A 21,452-nucleotide genomic window follows, 5' to 3' on the forward strand; every position below is an offset into this window, starting at 1 on the left:
CTCACCAACCCAGCAGCTCTCCAAACTTCATTGTTCAGAGTTTTATTTTAGGTTTTTAAAGACTATTTATTCATGGGAGGCACACAGAGAGAGAGACAGACAGACAGACAAGACTTAGGCAGAGGGAGAAGCAGGCTCCCTGCGGAGAATCTGACATGGGACTTGATCCCAGGACCTCAGGATAACATCCTGAGCCAAAGGCAAATGCTCAACCACTAAGCCACCCAGGCGTCCCTGTTTAGAGTTTTTCCTTCTTTTCTTAATAAAGAACTACAGGGGACAGCCCCGGTGGCCTAGCGATTTAGCATCACCTTCAGCCCAGGGTGTGATCCTGGAGACCGGGGATCAAGTCCCACGTCAGGCTCCCTGCATGGAGCCTGCTTCTCCCTCTGCCTGTGTCTCTGCCTCTCTGTGAGTCTGTCATGAATAAATAAATAAAATCTTTTTAAAAAACTACATTTTATTTATTCATGAGAGACACACAGAAAGAGAGGAAGAGACATAGGCAGTGGGAGGAGAAACAGGCTCCATGCAAGGAGCCTGATGCAGGACTCGATCCTGGGACTCTGGGATCACGCCAGATGATCTGGGATCAAGGCAGATGAGCCACCCAAACATCCCGTTTAGAGATTTATTTATTCATTTATTTAATTTTTCAAAAGGTTATTTATTTATTCATGAGAGACACACACAGAGACAGAGACAGAAGTAGGCTCCATGCAGGGAGCCTGATGTGGGACTCGATCCTGGGTCTCCAGGACCACACCCTGGGCCGAAGGCAGCACTAAACTGCTGAGCCACCTGGGCTGCCCCTGTTTAGAGTTTCTTTTTCTTTTTTAAAGATCTTATTTATTTGGGATCCCTGGATGGTGCAGCGGTTTAGCGCCTGCCTTTGGCCCAGGGCACGATCCTGGAGACCCCGGATCGAATCCCACGTCGGACTCCCGCTGCATGGAGCCTGCTTCTCCCTCTGCCTATGTCTCTGCCTCTCTCTCTCTCTCTCTCTCTGTGATGACTATCATAAAATAAATAAAAAATTTAAAAAATATTTTATTTATTCATGAGAGACACAGGGAGAGAGAGAGGGGCAGAGACACAGGCAGAGGGAGAAGCAGGCTCCATGCGGGGAGCCCGATGCAGGACTCGATCCTGGGACTCCAGGATCACATCCTGGGCCGAAGGCAGGCACTCAACCACTGAGCCACCCAGGAATTCCCCCCGTTTAGAGTTTTAAATTGAGGTTTTATTAATAGTATGATTGATTAAATCATTGGCCACGTGATTGAATGCAATCTCCAGCACCTTTCCCCCTTCTCAGAGGTGAGGATGAAAGTTGGATGGTTTTTCTGATCAGTGAGCATCCTGAAGTGATCCCAGGGCTCTCACAGCTGGAAATAAGTCACCTGTTAGTTTAAACTCAGGTATGGTCCAAAGGGGCTTGTTATGAATAAGGAAGGACACTCTTATCACTCAGGAAAGCCCATGGGGTTTTGAAGCTCTGTGCCAGGATCTTGGGACAAAGACAAGATACATGATTTTTTATTGTGCTGCAACCTTATAGAAAGTGAAGAGGCATCTGTGTCTGAAATCTGTGTAGTTCTTGCCACTGCAGCTCAAGAGGTATCCTATTCAAATCAGAAGTGCTCTCTGATCTCATTGAATCAGCACAGTACCCTGTAGGAGTAGCATCAATGTCTGTACTCTGCAGACAAACTGAGGCATGGAGAAATTAAATTACTTCCCTAGTTGCCAACTGGTGGATGGCTAGCCTGGGTCTGTAAGGCTCTAACTTGCCTCAAAACTTGGAAGAATTAGCCTGATGGTCCTCAACCAGAAAGTGGCATGAACTGCATTCCAACCCATGCCAGGAGTCTTAGACCAGTAGACTATAGTGGTAGACTGTGTGACGTCGGGGTAGTTGACTTAACCTCTCTGTGCCTCTGTATTCTCATCCATAAATTCAAGATAGTAACCATCTCTGAAGGTGGTTGTGAAGGTGAAATGAACTACTCTATGTAAAAAGCCCAGAACAGAGCCTGGAGTGGCAAATACCCAAACTCCTAGCTCTTAAGTTTGTCCTTGAAACACTTTTAAATATTGATTACAGGGGGCCCTGGGTGGCTCAGTGGTTTAGTGCCTGCCTTCGGCCCAGGGCACGATCCTGGAGTCCCGGGATCGAGTCCTACGTTGGGCTATTGGCATGGAGCCTGCTTCTCCCTCCTCCTGTGTCTCTGCCTCTCTCTATGTCTATCATAAATAATATATAAATATTTTTTTAAAATATTGATTACAGGGGTGCCTGGGTGGCTCAGTCAGTTAACTGTCTGCCTTTGGCTCAGGTCATGATCCCAGGGTCCTGGGACAGAGCCCCCACATTGGGCTCCCTGCTCAGCAGGGAGTCTGCTTCTTCCTCACCCTCTGCCCTTCTCACTCCTGCTCATGATCTCTCTCTCTCTCTCAAATGAATAAAATCTTTTTTTTTAAGGTTTTATTTATTCATGAGAGACACTGATAGAGAGGCAGAGACACAGGCAGAGGGAGAAGCAGGCTCCATGTGGGGAGCCTGATGTGGGACTCGATCCCGGGTCTCCAGGATCAAGCCCGGGCTGAAGGCAGGCGCCCAACTGCTGAGCCACCCTCAAATGAATAAAATCTTAAAAATAAGTTGATCACATACTTGACCATAAATAAAATTATACTTTAAAAAAGGGGATTTTCTTTATTTGAGGGGAGCAGGGGCAAAAGGAGAGAGAAAATCTCCAGCAGACTCCCTGCTGAATGCAGAGCCTAATGTGGGGCTCAATCCCACCACTTGAGCCAAAATCAACAGTTGGCCACTTAACTGACTGGGCCACCCAGGCACCTCCCAAATTATACTTTTTTGAAGAGTAGAGATTTTAAAGGCCATTATTCTATTCTTTTTTTTTTAAAGGATTTTAAAATTTATTTATTCATGAAAGACACAGAGAGGCAAAGACATAGGCAGAGGGAGAAGAAGGTTTCCTGTGGGGAGCCCAAAGCCGGACTCAATCCCAGGACCCGGGGACCACGCTCTGAGCCAAAGGCAGATGCTCAACCACTGACCACTCAGGCGTCCCTAAAAGGCCATATTCTGCAAAAATAGAAATTAATAAAGACAACCAAAATATTTTAACTTGCAATTAAAAAATACTCTCCTAAAAATCCTGGATAAAAGAGGAAATGCATCTGAAATGACTAGAAAGTGGTGAGAAGGACTGGTCCATCAGAGGGCAGACAGAGCTGTAGGCTTTACTGGGGTCAGTACAGTAGTACCATTATTATGTTAATAGTACATCCCTAAGTATCCAGCTAGGTGAGCCAGTACAGCATGTGACTCTTGGAGTTGTAGTTTCAAGCCTCAAATGGGCATGGAAATTACTTAAAAAAATACAATCTTGGGATCCCTGGGTGGCGCAGCGGTTTAGCGCCTGCCTTTGGCCCAGGGCGCGATCCTGGAGACCTGGGATCGAATCCCACGTCGGGCTCCCGGTGCATGGAGCCTGCTTCTCCCTCTGCCTATGTCTCTGCCTCTCTCTCTCTATCATAAATAAAAATAAAAATTAAAAAAATACAATCTTTTAAAATATAATACATAATGGGACGCCTGGGTGGCTCAGTGGTTGAGCATCTAACATTGGCTCAGGTCATGATCCTGGGATTGAGTCCTGTGTTGGGATTCCCTGCGGGTAGCCTGCTTCTCCCTCTGCCTATGTCTCTGCCTCTCTCTGTGTCTCTCATGTATAAATAAATAAAGTCTTTTAAAATAAAATAAAAAATTTAAAGATTTTATTTATTGGTGGGAGGGGGAGAGGGAGCATGTGTGCAAGAGTGGAGGGAGGGCAGAGGGAAAGGGATGCCCCCGCTGAGAAGGGAGTCTGACAAGGGGATCGGGGATCCAATCTCAGGATCCTGGGATCATGACCTGAGCTGAAGGCAGATGCTTAACTGACTCAGCACCCAGGTGCCCCAAAGCACATTTTAAAAATATGTTGAGGGGATCCCTGGGTGGCGCAGCGGTTTAGCGCCTGTTTTAGGTCCAGGGCGCGATCCTGGAGACCCAGGATCGAATCCCACATCGGGCTCCCGGTGCATGGAGCCTGCTTCTCCCTCTGCCTGTGTCTCTGCCTCTCTCTCTGTGACTATCATAAATAAATAAAAATAAAAATAAAAAAAATAAAAATAAAAATATGTTGAGTTCTTAAAATGTATGGAACAATTTCCAGGTAACCTGTTTCCCTTTCCAATGTCTTCAGTAAAAACACGTAGTGAATACCCTTCAGTAGCTTTCTCTATCCTTCAAATGCAGACATGAACATGCACAGATATATATAGGGTTTTACAAAAACAAGATCATGTAATATGTATTTCTAGGCTTTTCGCATTAAATAACAGCACAGAAGTCCCTCTAAATCATTTGGTATGGATTTTTAAATTTTTATTATTATTTTTTTAAGATTTATTTATTTATTCATGATAGACATAGAGAGACACAGGCAGAGGGAGAAGCAGGCTCCATGCCGGGAGCCTGACATGGGACTCGATCCCCCGGGATCGTGCCCTGGGCCAAAGGCAGGTGCTAAACTGCTGAGCCACCCGGGGATCCCGATATGGATTTTTTAAAAAGACCTTATTTATTCATTCATGAGAGACAGACACAGGGAGAAACAGGCGCCAGAGAGCCCGACGAGGTACTCAATCCCGGGTCTCCAGGATCACACCCTAGGCTGAAAGCAGTGCTACACCGCTGATCCGCACCCGGGCTGGGCTGCCCTGCCCTGCCCTGGTATGGATTAACTGACTTTCAAGTTAGTTGGGGGGGGGGGGAGGGGGGGAGGAGGAAGGCTGCCTAATAATCTAGGCTAGGGATTCCAGTTTGTTGAACCCTTCGCTTATTAATGGAAACTCACTGTTTCCAGACTTTCACTCTTACAGTACTGTAGTAAATGAAGTAGAAGACTATGAACACATTACATTATATAATCACATGCTGTGCTGTGGGGCAGATTCCCAGAAGTGGGACTGATACTTTCAAAGTGCTTATTTTTAATTTTTCTTGAAAGGGGTACAATTTTAATAGACAACAGAACGGTTTCCAAAAAAAAAAGAAATTGAGTAATGTTAGCACATTTGTTGTTTGCTATTTTGATGGTTAGATTCCTCATTATCACCTTAATTTGCATTTTCCTGCAGGGGGGCAGTGTCTGGTGCCTTTTCATGTTTTTTTTTTTTTGCGGTTTGAATTTGCTCTTCCGAAATTTGTCTATTCACAGCCTTTGCTCGTTTTATATTGTTTTTGTCTTTTTTCCTAATTAGTTTTTAAGACTTCTTTGCATATTAGCCCTTTATCATGTGTGGCAAGTATATCTTCCTAATGTTTTATTATCTGTTGGCTTTTATCCTACAGTTCTAATTTCTTTAGTGATCAAGTATATATTTACTAGTCTGAGTTTCTTGTTTTCCTTAAGTCTCCACCTCTAGATAACCCTGTTGGTCTCCTATATTGTTATTTTAGGTCTGTTTTATTGTTTAAGATCCTATACCATTTGTTAGCTGAATCTTTACTGAATCTACACATGGGGAATCTATTTCTGGTCTATTCTGTCGCGCTCATCTGTCTTTCCTTCAACAAATCACATTGTTTCATTACAGTGTCTTGCACACTATTCCGAAAAGCGAGTTCCTCCTCAACCTCGTTTACAGGTTTCCCCACTATTCTCATAATTATATGACTTTAAGATGATGTAATCAACCCCCAACCTAGTTGATTCTATGGAAATACAATGTATTTGCAAATTAATTTTGTTTTTTTTTTTGTTTTGGTTTTTTTTTTGTTGTGCAAATTAATTTTGAAATCGAATTATTATTGTTTTCTGCCTAAGATGATGTGTTCTTCCATAGGCTCAGTATCGCTTTGATCCTTCAAATAGACTATTTTATAGTTGTTTTTTTGTTTTGTTTTTTGTTTTTTTTTAAGAAAACAGGAAGTCCCTTTTTACCTGCGGCGCGTCAACGGTTCCGGTTTACGGTCGCGCGCCAGCCCCTCCCCCGTCCCTCGGTTCCGGGTTACTATGGGAATCGAGACTTAACGTCACTAAGGGCTTCCGCGCCGGACCAAGGAGTCGACCATGAAGCGAAGGTCGGAGAGGCAGCCTTGCCCCATCTACGCATGCGCTCTCCTCTCCACTCCTCCCCGGCCGTAAATCTCGTTCTGCCGGGTACCGCCGCGACCTCTCGCTTAATCCCAGAGAAACTGCTCCCCGGGGGAGGAGTAGAAAAAGAACCGGACAAGCGACAGCCAATCCCATGACACTACGACGCAACCGAGCATTGACCCAATCAACTTCAACCAATGAGAAAGACCCTGCCCCCTACGTCACAGAGCTTGCCCCGCCCCATTCCCCTCCTTTCTGGACTCCGAGCTCAGTTCGCGCAGTAACAAATGAAGTGCGCGCTGCGACACCTCCCAGCTCGCCAGGCTCGGCCGCCATTTCTTCCCCCCGGCCTAACGGTCCGGCCAATCCCAGCGTGCATCGAGAGGGGCTAAGGCTCCGCCAATCGGAGGCCGCCGATTCCGACCCCTTGCCTGGGCTCGGCCCAATCCAGGACTCGGACCCGTCGCCCCCGGACCGCCCCCGCGGCGCCCTCTCTCCTCCCTCTTTGTGCGTCTCGCGCCGCCGCCGCCGCCGCCGCCGCCGCCCGCCGCGTGAGAGGACGGGCTCCGCGCGCTCCGCGGCAGCGCAGTCGGGTCCCCTCCCCCCGGAAGGTTCGCGAAGAAGCCGCCGCCACCACCGCCTAAAAGGAGCCGCCGGTGCCGGTCCCCGGGGGCGCCATGGCGACCGGAGCGAACGCCACGCCGCTGGGTAAGCTGGGCCCCCCCGGCCTCCCCCCCGTTTCCGGGCCCAAAGGGGGCTTCGAGCCGGGGCCACCGCCTGCTCCCGGGCCTGGGGCGGGGCTGCTGGTGCCCGGGCAGCCGCCGCCCCCGCCCGTGGGCTCGGTGGGAGCCCTGACCGCGGCCTTCCCCTTCGCGGCGCTGCCGCCGCCGCCACCGCCGCCGCCCCCGCCTCCCCAGCAGCCGCCGCCGCCGCCGCCCTCCCCGGGCTCCTCGTACCCGCCGCCGCAGCCTCCCCCTCCGCCGCCGCTCTACCAGCGCGTGTCGCCGCCGCAGCCGCCGCCACCCCATCAGGACCAGCAGCCGGGCCCGGCCGGCGGCGGAGGAGGTGAGTCGGGCCGAGAGAGCGCGAGAGGCGTCGCGCGGACGGGCCCGGCCGCCTGAGGGGCGCGCGGCGGCGGCGACGGCGGCTGCACGCGGCAGGGGCGCGCGCGCGCACGGGGAGGCCCCGGGCGGAGGCGCCAAGGGGCGCGCGGCCCGGTTCTCGGGCCCCGAGTGCGCACGCGCACTGGAAGGGGTGGGGGGGGTGGAGCGCGGAGGGTGTTGTGCGCAGGCGCAGTATGGCTGCCGGGCTTTGTGGCCCGATAATAAATGGAAATGGGGTGGGGGGGCTCTGTGTTGCTCTCTACAGCTTGGTACAGGAGAGGGGTGTCGAGCGGGTTGAATTGGTGGACGGGTTGAGGGATGTGCGTGTCGGGAGGGCGTGAAAGGGTCAATTGATGACGTGGAGCACCTTTCTGATTCTAGAGAAGTCCAAAAGGTAGGAAAGCGAGAGTAATTTATCTCTCTGTGCGAAGTTTTTACTGCAGTGAAAGGAAGAGCTCGAAAAATCCTCAGTGGTGTGGTTGGAGCCGGTGCACTTTTGGAGGAAGGAATATTTTCCTAATCTCCATTCGTTTCTCTTAGAGAAGTCTGATATGTCTCCCCTTAGTTGTTGGGGCTTTCCAAGTAGAACTGATTTGTGTGTACCAGATGTGTAGAAAGTTTACGCTTCTGTTTTGGAGGAGGAGTATTTGGCTGCTGTTGGATAGCTTGTATTTTGTTGAACTTTTGATACCTCATTTAGGAGTTCTGATGTTAAGTGTCTAAATTAGCCAGGAAAACTGAATGCTTATCTTGACTAAACTTCTGAAGAAAAAAGTGAGCTTTTTGAAGAATTGGGCTTTTTCACTTAGTAAATTGTAAGTTTGGTTGTGTTCTGGTCCCTTTAGAAAGGTGGCTGGTGGGGTTTGGAGGTGGGAAGAACCAACAGTTTTCTCAGCATACTTTACCACATCTGATTATTCGGTATATTTTGTCTCCCCTGGGGTTTTTAAAACATTTGTGGTTGATGTTGCATATCTGAAACTGTAGGGATTAAGATTTGTTAGCTTGTTTACATACTTCACGTTTTTTTGACATATGTTATAAATATGAAATATGTTTTTGGACCCAGAGCCAGGTATCTTTGTGGCGGCTGTGTGTCTCTGATTTCTTGGGTATGTCTTCCATTTTTTGCCATTTACGTTTTAGGTCAAGTTCTCAGTTTCCCAGTCTGCCGAGGTTGTGTGTAGTATTATAAGTATCGTGAACTGCCTGTTGGTAGTTAGTTTGTTGGTTTATATTTGTATTTGATGGGTTTTCTCTGCCTTTAGACTTCCCAAGTAAGAAGCGGAAGAGGAGCCGCTGGAACCAAGATACAATGGAACAGAAGACAGTGATTCCAGGAATGCCTACAGTCATCCCCCCTGGACTTACTCGGGAACAAGAAAGAGCTTATATAGGTAAATACACGTTCTGCACCCAAATATGTTTTCAGATTGTTATGACTTATTCTGAGCAGCGTTTTATGTGTCCTAAATTTGAGACTTTAAAGTCTTGTTCTTTTGAGATGAGGTATGGTCAGGTGTACTTTTATGACTTCGACATAATCCATCAGTTTTTGCTCTGTAAGTCCTGCATTTGAAGCTCCTGGTTTCGGTCTGTTCGTAACAGCAGTGTTCTCCATGAGTGCCAGGAAGGTAGAGGGACCCATTTAGGAGTGAGGGTAGTCCCCAGTCCAGTACCCCACCCTACACTTTTCAGCTGCTGTTCATTGCCCGTTGGTGAGGTGAGTGTCTTCTGCCTCTCTGGACACGGCCCCAAGTGGAGAACACTGCAGGTATTATAAACTAAGTACCTTTTTCACAGCATGGCCTTTCACCATTTCATATTCTTCCCTCCCCTTCAAATGTGGTCTTTTACTTTTTATAGGTACTTTCTGAAAAACTCAGTTTAATCAAAGAGTGGTCCTGAAAGTGTTGGCAGTATACATCCCTTTTTACGATTTTGTTGAATTTAACCTTTCCTTCAGCATCTTTTCTGGTTTGGTCTTTGGAGAGCTGCCTTAAAACGAAGGCTCTTTTACTATTTATTATCAAAGAATTCTGCTGGGAAAGGGGTACTACTTGGATATGGCATGAGGTGATAGGGTAAAAAAGATCTTAACTGTTGGGAAATTTCAAGACAATAATTATAGTAATTGTCCACAATGTAAATGAAGTTAACCTCAAAATTACCTTTTTTTAAATACAAGGTTTTTAATGCGAGTTTCACCTTTATTCATGTATCTCCAGCTGTCTCCAAAAAGTTCACTTGATAAGCATTTCCTACTAACCAAATAAACATCCCCTTTGGAGTAAATTAGGGCAAAGGCCGCCTAGGCCTGGGAGGCTGTAGCCTTTACAGATAAAAAGCTTCAAGGCTGGCATGTGTTATTCTTGAGGATCATAATCTCTTACATTTTTTAATTGCTGAGAGTTTTGAGGTGTTGGAATTGTTTGTTTTTACAGTACTAATATTTCTTCTTTCCCCACTGTTCCAATTTACTCCTATCCACCTCCTTGTCTCATTAGATTGGCCTGGGTCTTTACAACCTTTTGGAAATGTCCCTAGTGGAATGGCATCCTAAGAACACAAGCAGACTTAGAAAATGGGGGAAAAAAACTTACTCTCTACATCTCCAATTATCTTCCTGTGCAGGGAGTTAATGCACTGAGCCCTACAGGCTGTTTAGAGCTATAATCAAAAGTGGATAGAGCCAAAACAGAGGCAAGTATAGATCTCAGCTGTTTCTCACATCAGACCCCACACACCCTTATAGTTAGGAGTGCTGCCTGCCCCTGTGAAGGTGACTTTCACCTTGACTTCTTTAGCTTAATACTTGACTGTAAAGTCAGAAATTTTCTGGCGTAGAAGAGCTTAGGGATCCACGTATCTTAATTCATCTTCTGTTTGTCATGGTACACACTGCTTTGTACAATGACCCCAATATCTTCTCTTGATATGAATGTGGATTTTTAGTTCTTTGGAGTTGGAATGGATATGTGGTATAGCCTATGGGATGTATTTAAAATTAAAAGGATATCTTGGGTTAGACATGCATTAATCCTGTTGTGGAGCCAACTCAACTTCAACACAACCCAATAAGACTTGTCCTTATTAGGGATGCTTGCTCACAACTCTCAGACGCTGCAAAGGTAAGAAACAGAAACAGGTGGCTCTTCAGCACGCTGAAGACCGTGATCTGGCTCTACAGTTCCCATTATCTTGAGAAATCACCCGGGTAACATTTCCCTGAAATCATTGAACTTTTGTGAAACCCTCCTCTCTTTTTCACATACAGCCTCATTTTGTCAAGCTTGGTCTGAGGGCCACACACATCTCCTTGATCCACATTTTCTATTTCTACACCCCTACTTTGACTCCCCTCATGAGGAGCAAGTCTGAGCACAGACTTTAACATCTCATGGTTACTGGTTTATTAAGGTATATGGATTGTCACATAAGATTTGAATAAAAGCAACAGATATTGGGAGATCCTTCTTAGTATGGATCTGGTTGTACAGAAAAAGTATGTATAATAAACTTTATGAGGTGTTGAATTGTTGTTAAATGTCATGTGTTTAAGAAATTTTGAACCTGGTATCAGTGAAAATGATCTATGTTCAACTGGTATTTTTCCTTGTCCCATGTTAATTGGGTTTCATTTTGGGCTATGCTTAACATTTAATGAAGAAAAATAAACTCTCAAGAGTCTTGCCCTCAAAGTAATTTGGTTGGGAACAGGGTATTGGTGATAACATATATGGTTTGTGCAGGTGCCAATTGTATAGCAAGCCTTGGGGGGGGGGGGAAGGGAGAGGTGAAAGACCTAATAATTGCTTTGATGTTAGCCTTAGTGAACAGTCTATACCGCTAACCCCTCTTCCAACAAACTGTTTGCTTCCTTAAGTGATAACCATTTTGAAGTGAAAAATACCTATAGATGTAAATGGACTCCTGCCGATAGGTGGTTGGGGGTTTTTGCCTCAATGTGTTCACTGATCAGTCGTCCCTTTCAAAGTCTCCGAGTTCTTCATGCTTGTTATTGAGATTTGAGATGTTTTTTGGTAACATTGTCTTTTTTCCATCCTTTTTTTTTCTTTCCTAACCTGGTTTCTTCCAGTGCAACTGCAGATAGAAGACCTGACTCGTAAACTGCGCACAGGAGACCTGGGCATCCCCCCTAACCCTGAGGACAGGTTGGGAAACAGTTTTAACCAGCTGACAGTAACGCTTTTTACCTTTTTCTCAATACGTTTTACTGGTGGCAACATACTGTGTCATTTCAATGAAATCGTAGTAAGACGACTGATAAATACTCTGACCATTCTGGGGCATAGGGTTTAATTAGCAATCTATATGGTCAGTCGTCAGTTAGAAAATTGGAATGGAACTTAATTACTAGCAAAATAAAAAGTTACAGGAAAATGGACACCTGGTTTTCAATTGGTAAGCATGTAGATTTTAACCTGATTTACCCACCCGTAGGGACAGTGAAGTGGCCCGTTAACCACCCTTTTCAGTAACTGCTTTGGTTGAAAGCTGAGGGTGTAGAGCTTTTCTCACAGGTACACGGTGCAGGGATTCAGAATATTTTTGAGCATCACTGAATTTGAGCAGACCAGAAACTCAATCTGGTTAGCTCATTGCTCCAGTCTTCCTGCTCATGGTTTTGAGATGGTTTTAAAACAGATGAGATTTCTAACCAGCTTCCTTCACTGCCAGTGAATTTTCCGCCTTGGCCATTGCCTTGGGGGTATTGGGAGGGGCCAGAATATTCTCACCTGTTTTGGGAAGGCTAGTAACCAACTCTAAATTACCTTTATTTTTTAAAGAGTGTGGTCTTCAAACAGCTGTGGTCACGTCCTTTCCGTTTATAATTTCTCTCACCTTTGAAAAGTAAAAAGTGAGAGAAATGAACTTTTTAATCAGGAATTTTATTGGCTGGTTGAACTTGAACAGCTAAAATCCAGTCCATTTAATAGGAGGGCAATATGCCTCCCTCGCATAGAATTGCTCGTAGTGCATGCAGCATTGTTGAAAACACTTCACTTTAAAAAGTAGTGTTTTGGGCTTTCATTACCCAATTAATGGCTCGTTAAATCAGGAAGATGATATAATGGTTTTAGAAGCCACTCACATCTTTCTGCTATCTTTTGCCAGGGAACAAATTTCTCCAAATGGGTTTTTTAATTTTAATGAATTTATCATTTTTTTATCCTGTAGTTTTTGTTTGGAGGGGTTGTGTTGTGTTGTGTTTTATTTTATTTATTTATTTTTTAAAGATTTGCATTATAGGTTGTAGACCACAACTGTTTAGTACTTTTTTGGCCTTTTTCCCTTTAATAATATGTCTAACAGGTTACCAGGCAATTCCTCAAAAGGTTGAATTTTTAACAAACCTTTGCATCCTGGAAAAATGGGATTAGTTGATTTATATGATGCCTATTCGGAGTGAAGAAGTTGGGCCAGTCTAACCTCTAGAATAGTAGCTTTTGCCTTTCACATCCACAATTTGGGAAGAGGTTAAATGGTTGTGAGGCTTTTAAATGACCAATTTGGTACTGGTAAACCTTATTTTGTTGATCAGTCAGAAATGCTAATTCTAGACAGCTACGGGTGGGAGTTAGAAATGTCAAGCACGTTAGAAGTAAAACCAGAGCAGTTTTTTTTTCCTCCCTTGTATTCAGTTTGAAAGAGGGCCTAATGCCTGATTGGTCTTGCTTTTGAGCCCAGGTTGGAGGGAACTGCATGAGTTTCTTACCTTATTAAGGTTATTTCCTAAGAAGGTGTATTCTCAATATTAAGCCACTATGTTATTTTGATGTTAAGTTGCACAGTAAAAAATGTTTTTAAAATCTCTGTAGAGTTAAATGTATAAAATGATAGTCTAATGAGCTGGGGTATGTTGCTTTTGTTCACTATTACTGGATTGTGTTAACAGTTTATATATAAATGTTAGAAACGGAGGTGTCATTTAGCCGTCATTAGCCATGAACAAAGCTGACCTTTTATTCCATCGTGTGTGTAACGTGGTATGACATGGTTCCCTTTAGGCTGAAGACAGTGGGAGCAGCCGAGTTCAGTCCTTGCTCTCCAACTAGGCAAGGTTCTCTCAACTAAACCAAGGGTATAGGAGTCTTGACTACTTTCAGGATGTTTTTTTAATAACCTGATCCACATGGTCTCTTCCCTTCTTGCAGCTGCTACTAAATTTTCATTCAGAATATCAAGCTATGGTCCTTTTTGTAATCTCAACTCAGAATTCTAGGAGTGTAACTTCTCTCTTTTTTTTTTTTTTTTTTTTTAATTACCGCAAATCCAGCTGTGGTAAACTGACCATTTTATCATTACTATTTTTTACTTGTAGCAACAGCATTTTACTCCTTAAAAAAAATGAGAGAGAGAAAATCTGCTTTCTGGACTTGTAAACTCTGGTGGAGAATCCTAGGTTTTCCCCTTGCCGTTTGCAGGTCCAGACCCTAGACAAGTACTTGACCAAATCTGCATTTGCAGCCTCTAGCAGAAGCTGCTTTAGCACGTTAACGTTTTTCTCTACCCAGACTCCCCAACCTCGAACAGCCAGAAAACAGGTTGACTCCTGGGCCTTGGACACAGCCAGCCAGGCCATTGAAGGAAAAGCAGAGACGAAGCCTTGAACCATCTCTCTCCATTGTGGGGCCAAGTAGCTGCAGCAGCCTTGAGTCCCAGTTGCATTGGGTTAAAGAGCTTATACTTACTATGTGGCAGGGGTCCAGACACTCTTCCTGATAGGGCACGAGCTCTGCAAGAGTTCACATTTTACCTAAACTTGGGGTTTCCGTGGTTTATAAAGTTGTAATACTGTACGGTTTTTTAAAATGAAAAATCCGTATCTGGCAAGAAGAATCCAGAGGATGATACTGTCCTTGCCATTTACAACCCAAAGATTTTCCCCCAGAAGGACAGACTTTTTTTCTTCTCAACACTTAGAAGCAAAACCTTTTTTTTTTCTCCCTTTCTCACACACACCCCAGTCCCCCTAATGCTAAGCCAGCTTTCATCTCCCTATTCCACACGATCTTGAATAGCACACGTTACGGTCGGTTCCTCCGAAGAGTGTTGTGTTAGGGTCTGAGAGGCAGAGGGGCTGGGAAGACTAATTTTAGCCCATGTGGGATGAGAAAAGTAAAGGCAAAGCAGTAACGGTGATCTGTTTCCCACAGGTCCCCTTCCCCTGAGCCCATCTACAATAGCGAGGGGAAGCGGCTTAACACCCGCGAGTTCCGCACCCGCAAAAAGCTTGAAGAGGAGCGGCACAACCTCATCACGGAAATGGTTGCCCTCAACCCTGATTTTAAGCCACCTGCAGATTACAAGTAAGCAGAGGGACTGGGTTGTCCAGGCCATGGACGTGTGCAGATCACATGTGATCTGGGAGAATTATTTTGGTACTAATGTCACACCTCTTATCCTCAGATCATGTATAATTAATACGTGGTACCTAGGTTCATTCTAGAAGAGCTGTGGGTTATTTGTGTCCTCTCTCAGAAACATGCAGAGTCTAGGAGTCTTTTCTTTTTTAGACCTCCAGCAACACGGGTGAGCGATAAAGTCATGATTCCACAAGATGAGTATCCTGAAATCAACTTTGTGGGGCTGCTGATTGGGCCCAGGTGAGTAACTGCTCCCCACTTGGGATAATTTCTAAGAACCTATGAGACGTATCTGCCTTAGGCCCAGTTGGGTGCTGGTGGCATTGATGGTTTACCTTCCTGGTCTTTGGTGGGAGTTCATGCCTTTCTGTGAGAAAATCTCTTCAACCGCATTTTACTGCAGAGAATCAGATCTTGAGGATTGGTGTGGCTGACCTTAACTTAGAGATCATGGAGCTCTTGGTGGAAAAATCCCAACTCTGTGCACTCAGGTTTCCAGCCAGCGTGCTCAGCCCACTCTGTCCCCTGTGGCCTGTGAACTTGCCTGTCTAGTACAACTCTGTGTTTTCTGCCTCTGACAGAGGGAACACCTTGAAGAACATAGAGAAAGAGTGTAATGCCAAGATCATGATCCGAGGGAAAGGGTCTGTCAAAGAAGGGAAAGTTGGCCGCAAAGATGGCCAGATGCTGCCTGGAGAAGATGAGCCGCTTCATGCCCTGGTTACTGCTAACACCATGGAGAATGTGAAGAAAGCTGTGGAACAGGTAAGGCAGCCAGAAAGGCAGCCTCTTGCCAGAAAATCTAGTGGTGGCTCCAGCGCTTTATGTAACTGTAATTGCCCATTGCATCTCCACCAGATAAGAAACATTCTGAAGCAGGGTATTGAGACCCCTGAGGACCAGAATGATCTACGGAAGATGCAGCTTCGGGAGTTGGCTCGTTTAAATGGGACCCTTCGGGAAGATGATAACAGGTGTGTGATCAGTTTAGAGGGGAAAGTATGTACAAATCTGAAGAACCTATGGAAGTAGGGAATTTGGTTATAACTCTTGAGATGACCTTGCCTCCTCCCTCTCCACCCCACACAGGATCTTGAGACCCTGGCAGAGCTCAGAGACACGCAGCATTACCAATACCACAGTGTGTACCAAGTGTGGAGGGGCTGGCCACATTGCATCTGATTGCAAATTCCAAAGGTGAGGGGCTGGGGTTGTGTTTTCTTTGTAACTCATAGTATTTGAGATATTTCTTGAGCACCTGGTTGGTTGCTGTTAAGCTTTGGACCTGAGAGAGCCTTCATTTCTGTGAATGTGGTCTATAATGGTGTGATGTTAAAACTCAGGAAGATGAGAAGCAGTTTATGTAGAACACCTGACCTGTATTTTGCAACTCCTTTTGAGTTCAGAAAAATTAGAAATTTCCATTCTAGATATAAATATTTTTACTATAGCTTAGTATTAACTGGCTTTTGCTGCTTAGGATTGGTTTCAAAAGACTAAGCCATCTGGATTTTTGACCAGTTTTGAACCAGCACTTGATAGCAACATTTTTCTGCTTTTTTTTCCTTCCCCCAAACTGGGAATGTAGGATTTGATGAAAGTTTGTTCTTTGGAAGAGCCTGTGCTTCCTGGCCCATGTGGCTGGCTGGTTGCTCAGAGTCTTCTCTGTTGTGGCAGAAATCCACATGGCATCCCAGATGCAGAGCTGGGCACAGAACTGAGGACTTGAGACTATTTCGAGGAATGGGTAGAAAGGATGATGGAATTCCTCAAAATTCTGTCAGTTCCTTAGGATAAAACTTTTTCTTGGGATGCCTGGGTGGCTCAGCAGTTTAGCGTCTGCCTTCGGCCCAGGACATGATCCTGGAGTCCTGGGATCGGGTCCCATATTGGGCTCCCTGCATGGAGCGTGCTTCTCCCTCTGCCTGTGTCCCTCCTTCTTTCTCTGTGTGTCTTTCATGAATAAATATATAGAATCTTTTAAAAGAAAAAAAAACTTTTTCTTAATGAGAGGTGGTTTTTTTTTTTCTCTTCTCTTTCTCTCCCTCCCCCTCCCTCTCTCCCATTCTCCCCCCCCCCCCCCATCCCACCTTCAGGCCTGGTGACCCCCAGTCAGCTCAGGATAAAGCACGGATGGATAAAGAGTATCTGTCCCTTATGGCTGAACTGGGCGAAGCACCGGTGCCAGCATCTGTGGGTTCCACATCTGGGCCCGCCACCACGCCCCTGGCCAGTGCACCTCGGCCTGCTGCTCCTGCCAACAACCCACCTCCACCGGTGAGTTTCAGTTGCTTATTCTTGTGGTCTGGCTCCCCATCCTCTTCCTCAGAGATAGGGGGCTCTGGCCAGGTGGTTTGGGAAGAGTGCATTGACAGACATGGCTGGCAACATTGTTCTTCCGGATACCAGGATGTTTGGGGATCTTTCCCTTTGGGAAGATTCTGTTCTTATGTGTGTTTTGGTCTTGGCATAGCCGAAAGAACAGTGTTGCCACCAGGGGGCGTGGGCAAGGGACATTGACGGGAAATGCTCTCACGTAGTCTCTCATGTCCACTACCCAGAGCCGCCCACCGTGGATGAATTCTGGCCCTTCAGAGAGTCGGCCCTACCATGGCATGCATGGAGGTGGTCCTGGTGGGCCTGGAGGTGGCCCCCACAGCTTCCCACACCCATTACCCAGCCTGACAGGTGGGCATGGTGGACATCCCATGCAGCACAACCCTAACGGACCCCCACCCCCTTGGATGCAGCCACCACCACCACCGATGAACCAGGGCCCACACCCACCTGGGCATCATGGCCCTCCTCCAATGGGTAAGTAAGTGTCAGACCAGAAACCTTGGGGCTTTGGGATAAGCAAGGGTGACATCAGGTTCCTGCGAACCAGAGGCAGCTCCCAAAGTGGCTGGGTATTTCACCAGGTCTCGTGCCATGGCTAGCGCTCTAGAAGGAGCAAGACTTCATCCTGGTTCAGGAAGTGGTTACTGTGTGGGGTAGAAACAGGCTTGCTTCTTTTTAAAGGCAAGGTTCCAGAATAAGGGTAGTGGTTACAAGCTGTGTGACCAAATAAACTATCGGTGGGGGCATCTTCCTCTGCCAGTTCAAATGTCCTGCTAAGTCCCTGCTCTTTCCTTCCATCAAGATCAGTACCTGGGAAGTACGCCTGTGGGCTCTGGGGTCTATCGCCTGCATCAAGGAAAAGGTAATGCAGCCTGTCATCTGCTCACTCTCGGGTATGCCCTGGGTCTGGGAGTGGGGTCTCTGTCCCAGGTCCATCTCCTCCTTTGAGGCCTCACCCTTGCCTCCACCCACCTGCAGGTATGATGCCACCGCCGCCTATGGGCATGATGCCACCGCCGCCGCCGCCTCCCAGTGGGCAGCCCCCGCCCCCTCCCTCTGGTCCTCTTCCCCCATGGCAGCAGCAGCAGCAGCAGCCTCCGCCACCCCCTCCGCCCAGCAGCAGTATGGCTTCCAGTACCCCCTTGCCATGGCAGCAAAGTGAGTGGAATATTTTGGGCTTGTGGGGGTGGGTGGGATGAAGAGGTGGGGCTGAGAGGAGCAAGAGAACCTCACAGCTCACAGAAGCAGGCAGACACCCAGGGAGGAGACTCTGCTCTCTGTTGGGGGTGTAAGTGGAAAGGGCCTCATGGCCCCTGGGGGTCTTGAGGAAGAGAGCTGATGTTTGGTGTGGTTGTGTCTGGGGACTGGTTTTGGGGGACCTGGAGGGAACATGCCATTGTGGGTAGGGTGCCAGAAATCCAGGCTCGCACAGGCTGGGCACTTTGAGCTGCCGGCTGGCCTGCGCCTGTGTGGAAGGCCAGGTGGGGAGGGTGCTTGCATGCTGTGGAGAGGGGATGTGACTGGGGCCTGAGAGACTGCAGGGATGGGACCGGGCTGCGGGCAGAGTAGCTGTGGCCTTGAGGTTGAATGTGCCGTTCGGTGGTGGCGGCGGATGGGCGGAGGGATGTCAGAGCCGGTTCTTGTGTCTGGTACCTTCCCCTCAGCCCTTCTAGGGGCATTGGTGACAAAGGGCTTATTCTGTTAAGCCCAGAGACCTCGAGGCTGACCCCAGGGTAGTCCTGCCCACCCCTCCACTCCCCATCACCAGGACAGCCCCGCCCGCCCGCCCCCCACCACCGTACCGCATGCCAAGCAAGGAGCAGGCGCCCCTCGCCCCCCCATCCCAAGGCAGCAGCCGCAGAGAGCCGCGGTGTGCCCCCGCGCGTGTGACCTTGGGCTTCTTTACCACCCCAGATACGACGACTACCACCACGAGCGCTGGCACAGGGTCCATCCCGCCATGGCAACAGCAGCAGGCGGCTGCCGCAGCTTCTCCAGGAGCCCCTCAGATGCAAGGCAACCCCACTATGGTGCCCCTGCCCCCCGGGGTCCAGCCGCCTCTGCCGCCCGGGGCCCCTCCCCCTCCGCCGCCTCCGCCGCCTGGTTCCGCCGGCATGATGTATGCCCCGCCCCCTCCTCCTCCGCCTCCCATGGACCCTTCTAACTTTGTCACCATGATGGGCATGGGGGTGGCGGGCATGCCGCCCTTCGGGATGCCTCCAGCTCCCCCACCGCCTCCACCACAGAACTAGACTCGGTTTTTTAAGAAAATATATATTATATAGAGAGAGCATTGGTCTCGTTTAAACACACGCCGAACCTCACCATATGGAGCCAGACATTGGGATGCACGCATGTGATTTGTGTGCACGCATGTGTGTGTGTGCACGCACCGGGCTGGGCCAAGCGACTGAGGACTCGCTTGGGAATGGGCAGGTGGTAGTAGGGGCGCCAGCTTGGGCTCTCCTGGCGCCCCGTAGCATCGAGTGTCTTCTTTGTCTTCTTTCTCTCCTCACCCAACTCCCTTTGCCTCTCCCCAAACCGGGCCGCCAGGATCCCTCCCCGCGGCGGCGATGGCCCGAGCCATGAGAGTGAGGACTTTCCGCGCCCATTGGTGACCCTTCCAGGCAGACAGCCTCAGCAGCGCCCCTGGTGGACAGGATGGTTCGGCAAAGCAGCCTGAGTTATTTTTGTGGACGGAATCGGAACACGCTGGCTCCATATCGTGAAATTTTTATTAATTTTTTCTTTTTCTTTGTTATTTCCTTATCTCTTCCTTTCTTCAGACTCCGTCCAAGGAGATGCTCTTCCCCGATCTTCTGCTGCAATTAGATTCCTTTCCTTTTTCTCCATTCCTTGTTCTTCTTTTCCCAAGGAAAGGAGGGAGCAAATGGTTTTAGGTGCAAGCTTTGGCCATTAATGTCAGGCTATGTGGGAGGGGGATTCCTAAGATTTTCAAGGTTGCCATGAACACCCCAGAGGATTTTTTTTTTTTTTTGGTAGTGTGACATTTTGTCTTTGCCACCTGTAGAGTAGTGGGTTAATTTCCAGGTCCAGGGCCACCACCCATCCTGACACTCCTGCTAGCAATAGGTGGGCCCACCTGAGCCACCTTGGCCTTGTCTGCTACCCTGGTGAGTCCTTTCCATGCTCCCTGAGCACCTGAGCTGCCTCAGATTCCATTTGTTCCTCTCCTTCCTGGAAGGTTTCTTTTTAAATTTTATTTTAATCCCAAACATCTCAATGTTTTGCAGTGTCTAGGGGTTTGAGCCCCTTGTTTTTCGTTCTACTTCTTCTTTTCTCTCCTTTTCTCTCATGGAGTGATTATGTTGACAATAATGTATAATGCGCGTTCTCTTCACTGGTTTATCTGCAGAAATTTCTCTGGGCTTTTTTTTTTCGGTGTATGATTCAACACTGCGTTAAAGGGGGATGTTCCATTGAATAAAAGAGCAGTGTGGTTTTCTGGGTCTGTTTCTTCATTTTCTTTTCTCATCAAATCCCCTGTACCCCTAGCAGCTCCAAAGTTACCTCACTTGCCTGCATTCAGCACCTGGCCCCAGTCATCCTGTTCTCTCTGGGGAACCCCTGGGACATTCATTAAGGAGCCTCCTGTCTGCGTCCCTTTGTGTGGCAGCTAACTGTGTGGGTGGTCCCATGTCTCCCCCTTGTTTACTGGTTATAGTGGAGAACCAGGTTCTTCACCACTCCCACCCCTGCCTCCATCACCCCTTGATCCTTGGTCCCCATTGTTTTGAAGGCCTTTCCCTGGGGCTTGGACCTCCACATTTGCTGAGCTCCAGTTGTGCTCTGCCTGGAAACTGCCAGCTGTCTAAGGCTCTGGGCCTAGGGAGGCATCGGCACTAAAGGTCAAGCCAACTAATCCTGCCTGTGAGGCACAGAGCAGCTAAAATTAAAACCGCCAAGTGGCTTTTTCTTTCTCTGTTGGTGACTTGCAGCCTGCCAGCACTGCAGGCTTGGGGGGGGGGGGGGCAAAAAAGTGCCCTGTCTTGTGCTTTGTAAGCGCTTCTTTGCTAAGGGTCTCAGGCCATTTTGTTCTATCACATCTGGGGCAGTGGAGAGGGCCTTTTGTGGCACCAGGAATTTCCATGTCAGGGCTCCACAAAGTATGAGGTCCTTACCCAGCTGTTGCTGTCCTGCTCCGTCCCTGGGGGGAGCTGCATCAAGCCTGCTCTTTCCTGACCGCCTTTGCTTCTTTTGGGGAGGTTGAAGGGGACAGCAAGCGCCTGCCACCCCGAGCACCTGGCAGGGGGGGACAACTCGAGCCTGGGCTGCTTTCCACTGTCAGGTTGGGTCTGACCACCACTTTCTCTGGAGCAGACCCCAGTTGTGTGGGCCCTGCCGGGTTGCCAATACATTTCTGCTACAGGCAGGTGGGTTAATGGAGCTTCAGAAGCAAGGCAAGTTCAGTGGGTTTTCCTAAC

General features: G+C 47.8%; 1 protein-coding gene across 12 annotated transcripts; it reads left to right on the plus strand.

Annotated features, from left to right (window-relative positions):
* Positions 1 to 6,413: 6,413 nt before the first annotated feature.
* Positions 6,414 to 20,473, plus strand: SF1 (splicing factor 1). 12 transcript variants are annotated; one of them, XM_035701652.2, is made up of 14 exons: positions 6,415 to 7,238; positions 8,545 to 8,673; positions 11,376 to 11,451; positions 14,458 to 14,610; positions 14,818 to 14,907; positions 15,249 to 15,432; positions 15,526 to 15,641; positions 15,757 to 15,864; positions 16,764 to 16,944; positions 17,208 to 17,481; positions 17,810 to 17,869; positions 17,986 to 18,165; positions 18,922 to 19,126; positions 19,561 to 20,473. In XM_035701652.2, the coding sequence occupies exons 1-14, from the start codon at positions 6,851 to 6,853 to the stop codon at positions 19,688 to 19,690; spliced, it is 2,274 nt and encodes a 757-aa protein (XP_035557545.2). In that variant the 5' UTR covers positions 6,415 to 6,850; the 3' UTR covers positions 19,691 to 20,473. The 12 variants fall into 12 exon arrangements, with proteins under 12 accessions (XP_035557544.2, XP_035557545.2, XP_025301496.3 ...); XM_025445717.3 differs by having other exon boundaries at positions 6,430 to 6,881; positions 17,208 to 17,485; XM_025445713.3 differs by having other exon boundaries at positions 6,433 to 6,881.
* The last annotated feature ends 979 nt before the right edge of the window (positions 20,474 to 21,452 follow it).

This window comes from Canis lupus, chromosome 18, assembly GCF_003254725.2.
Source record: "Canis lupus dingo isolate Sandy chromosome 18, ASM325472v2, whole genome shotgun sequence".
In the NCBI taxonomy this organism is placed as follows: Eukaryota; Metazoa; Chordata; class Mammalia; order Carnivora; family Canidae; genus Canis; species Canis lupus.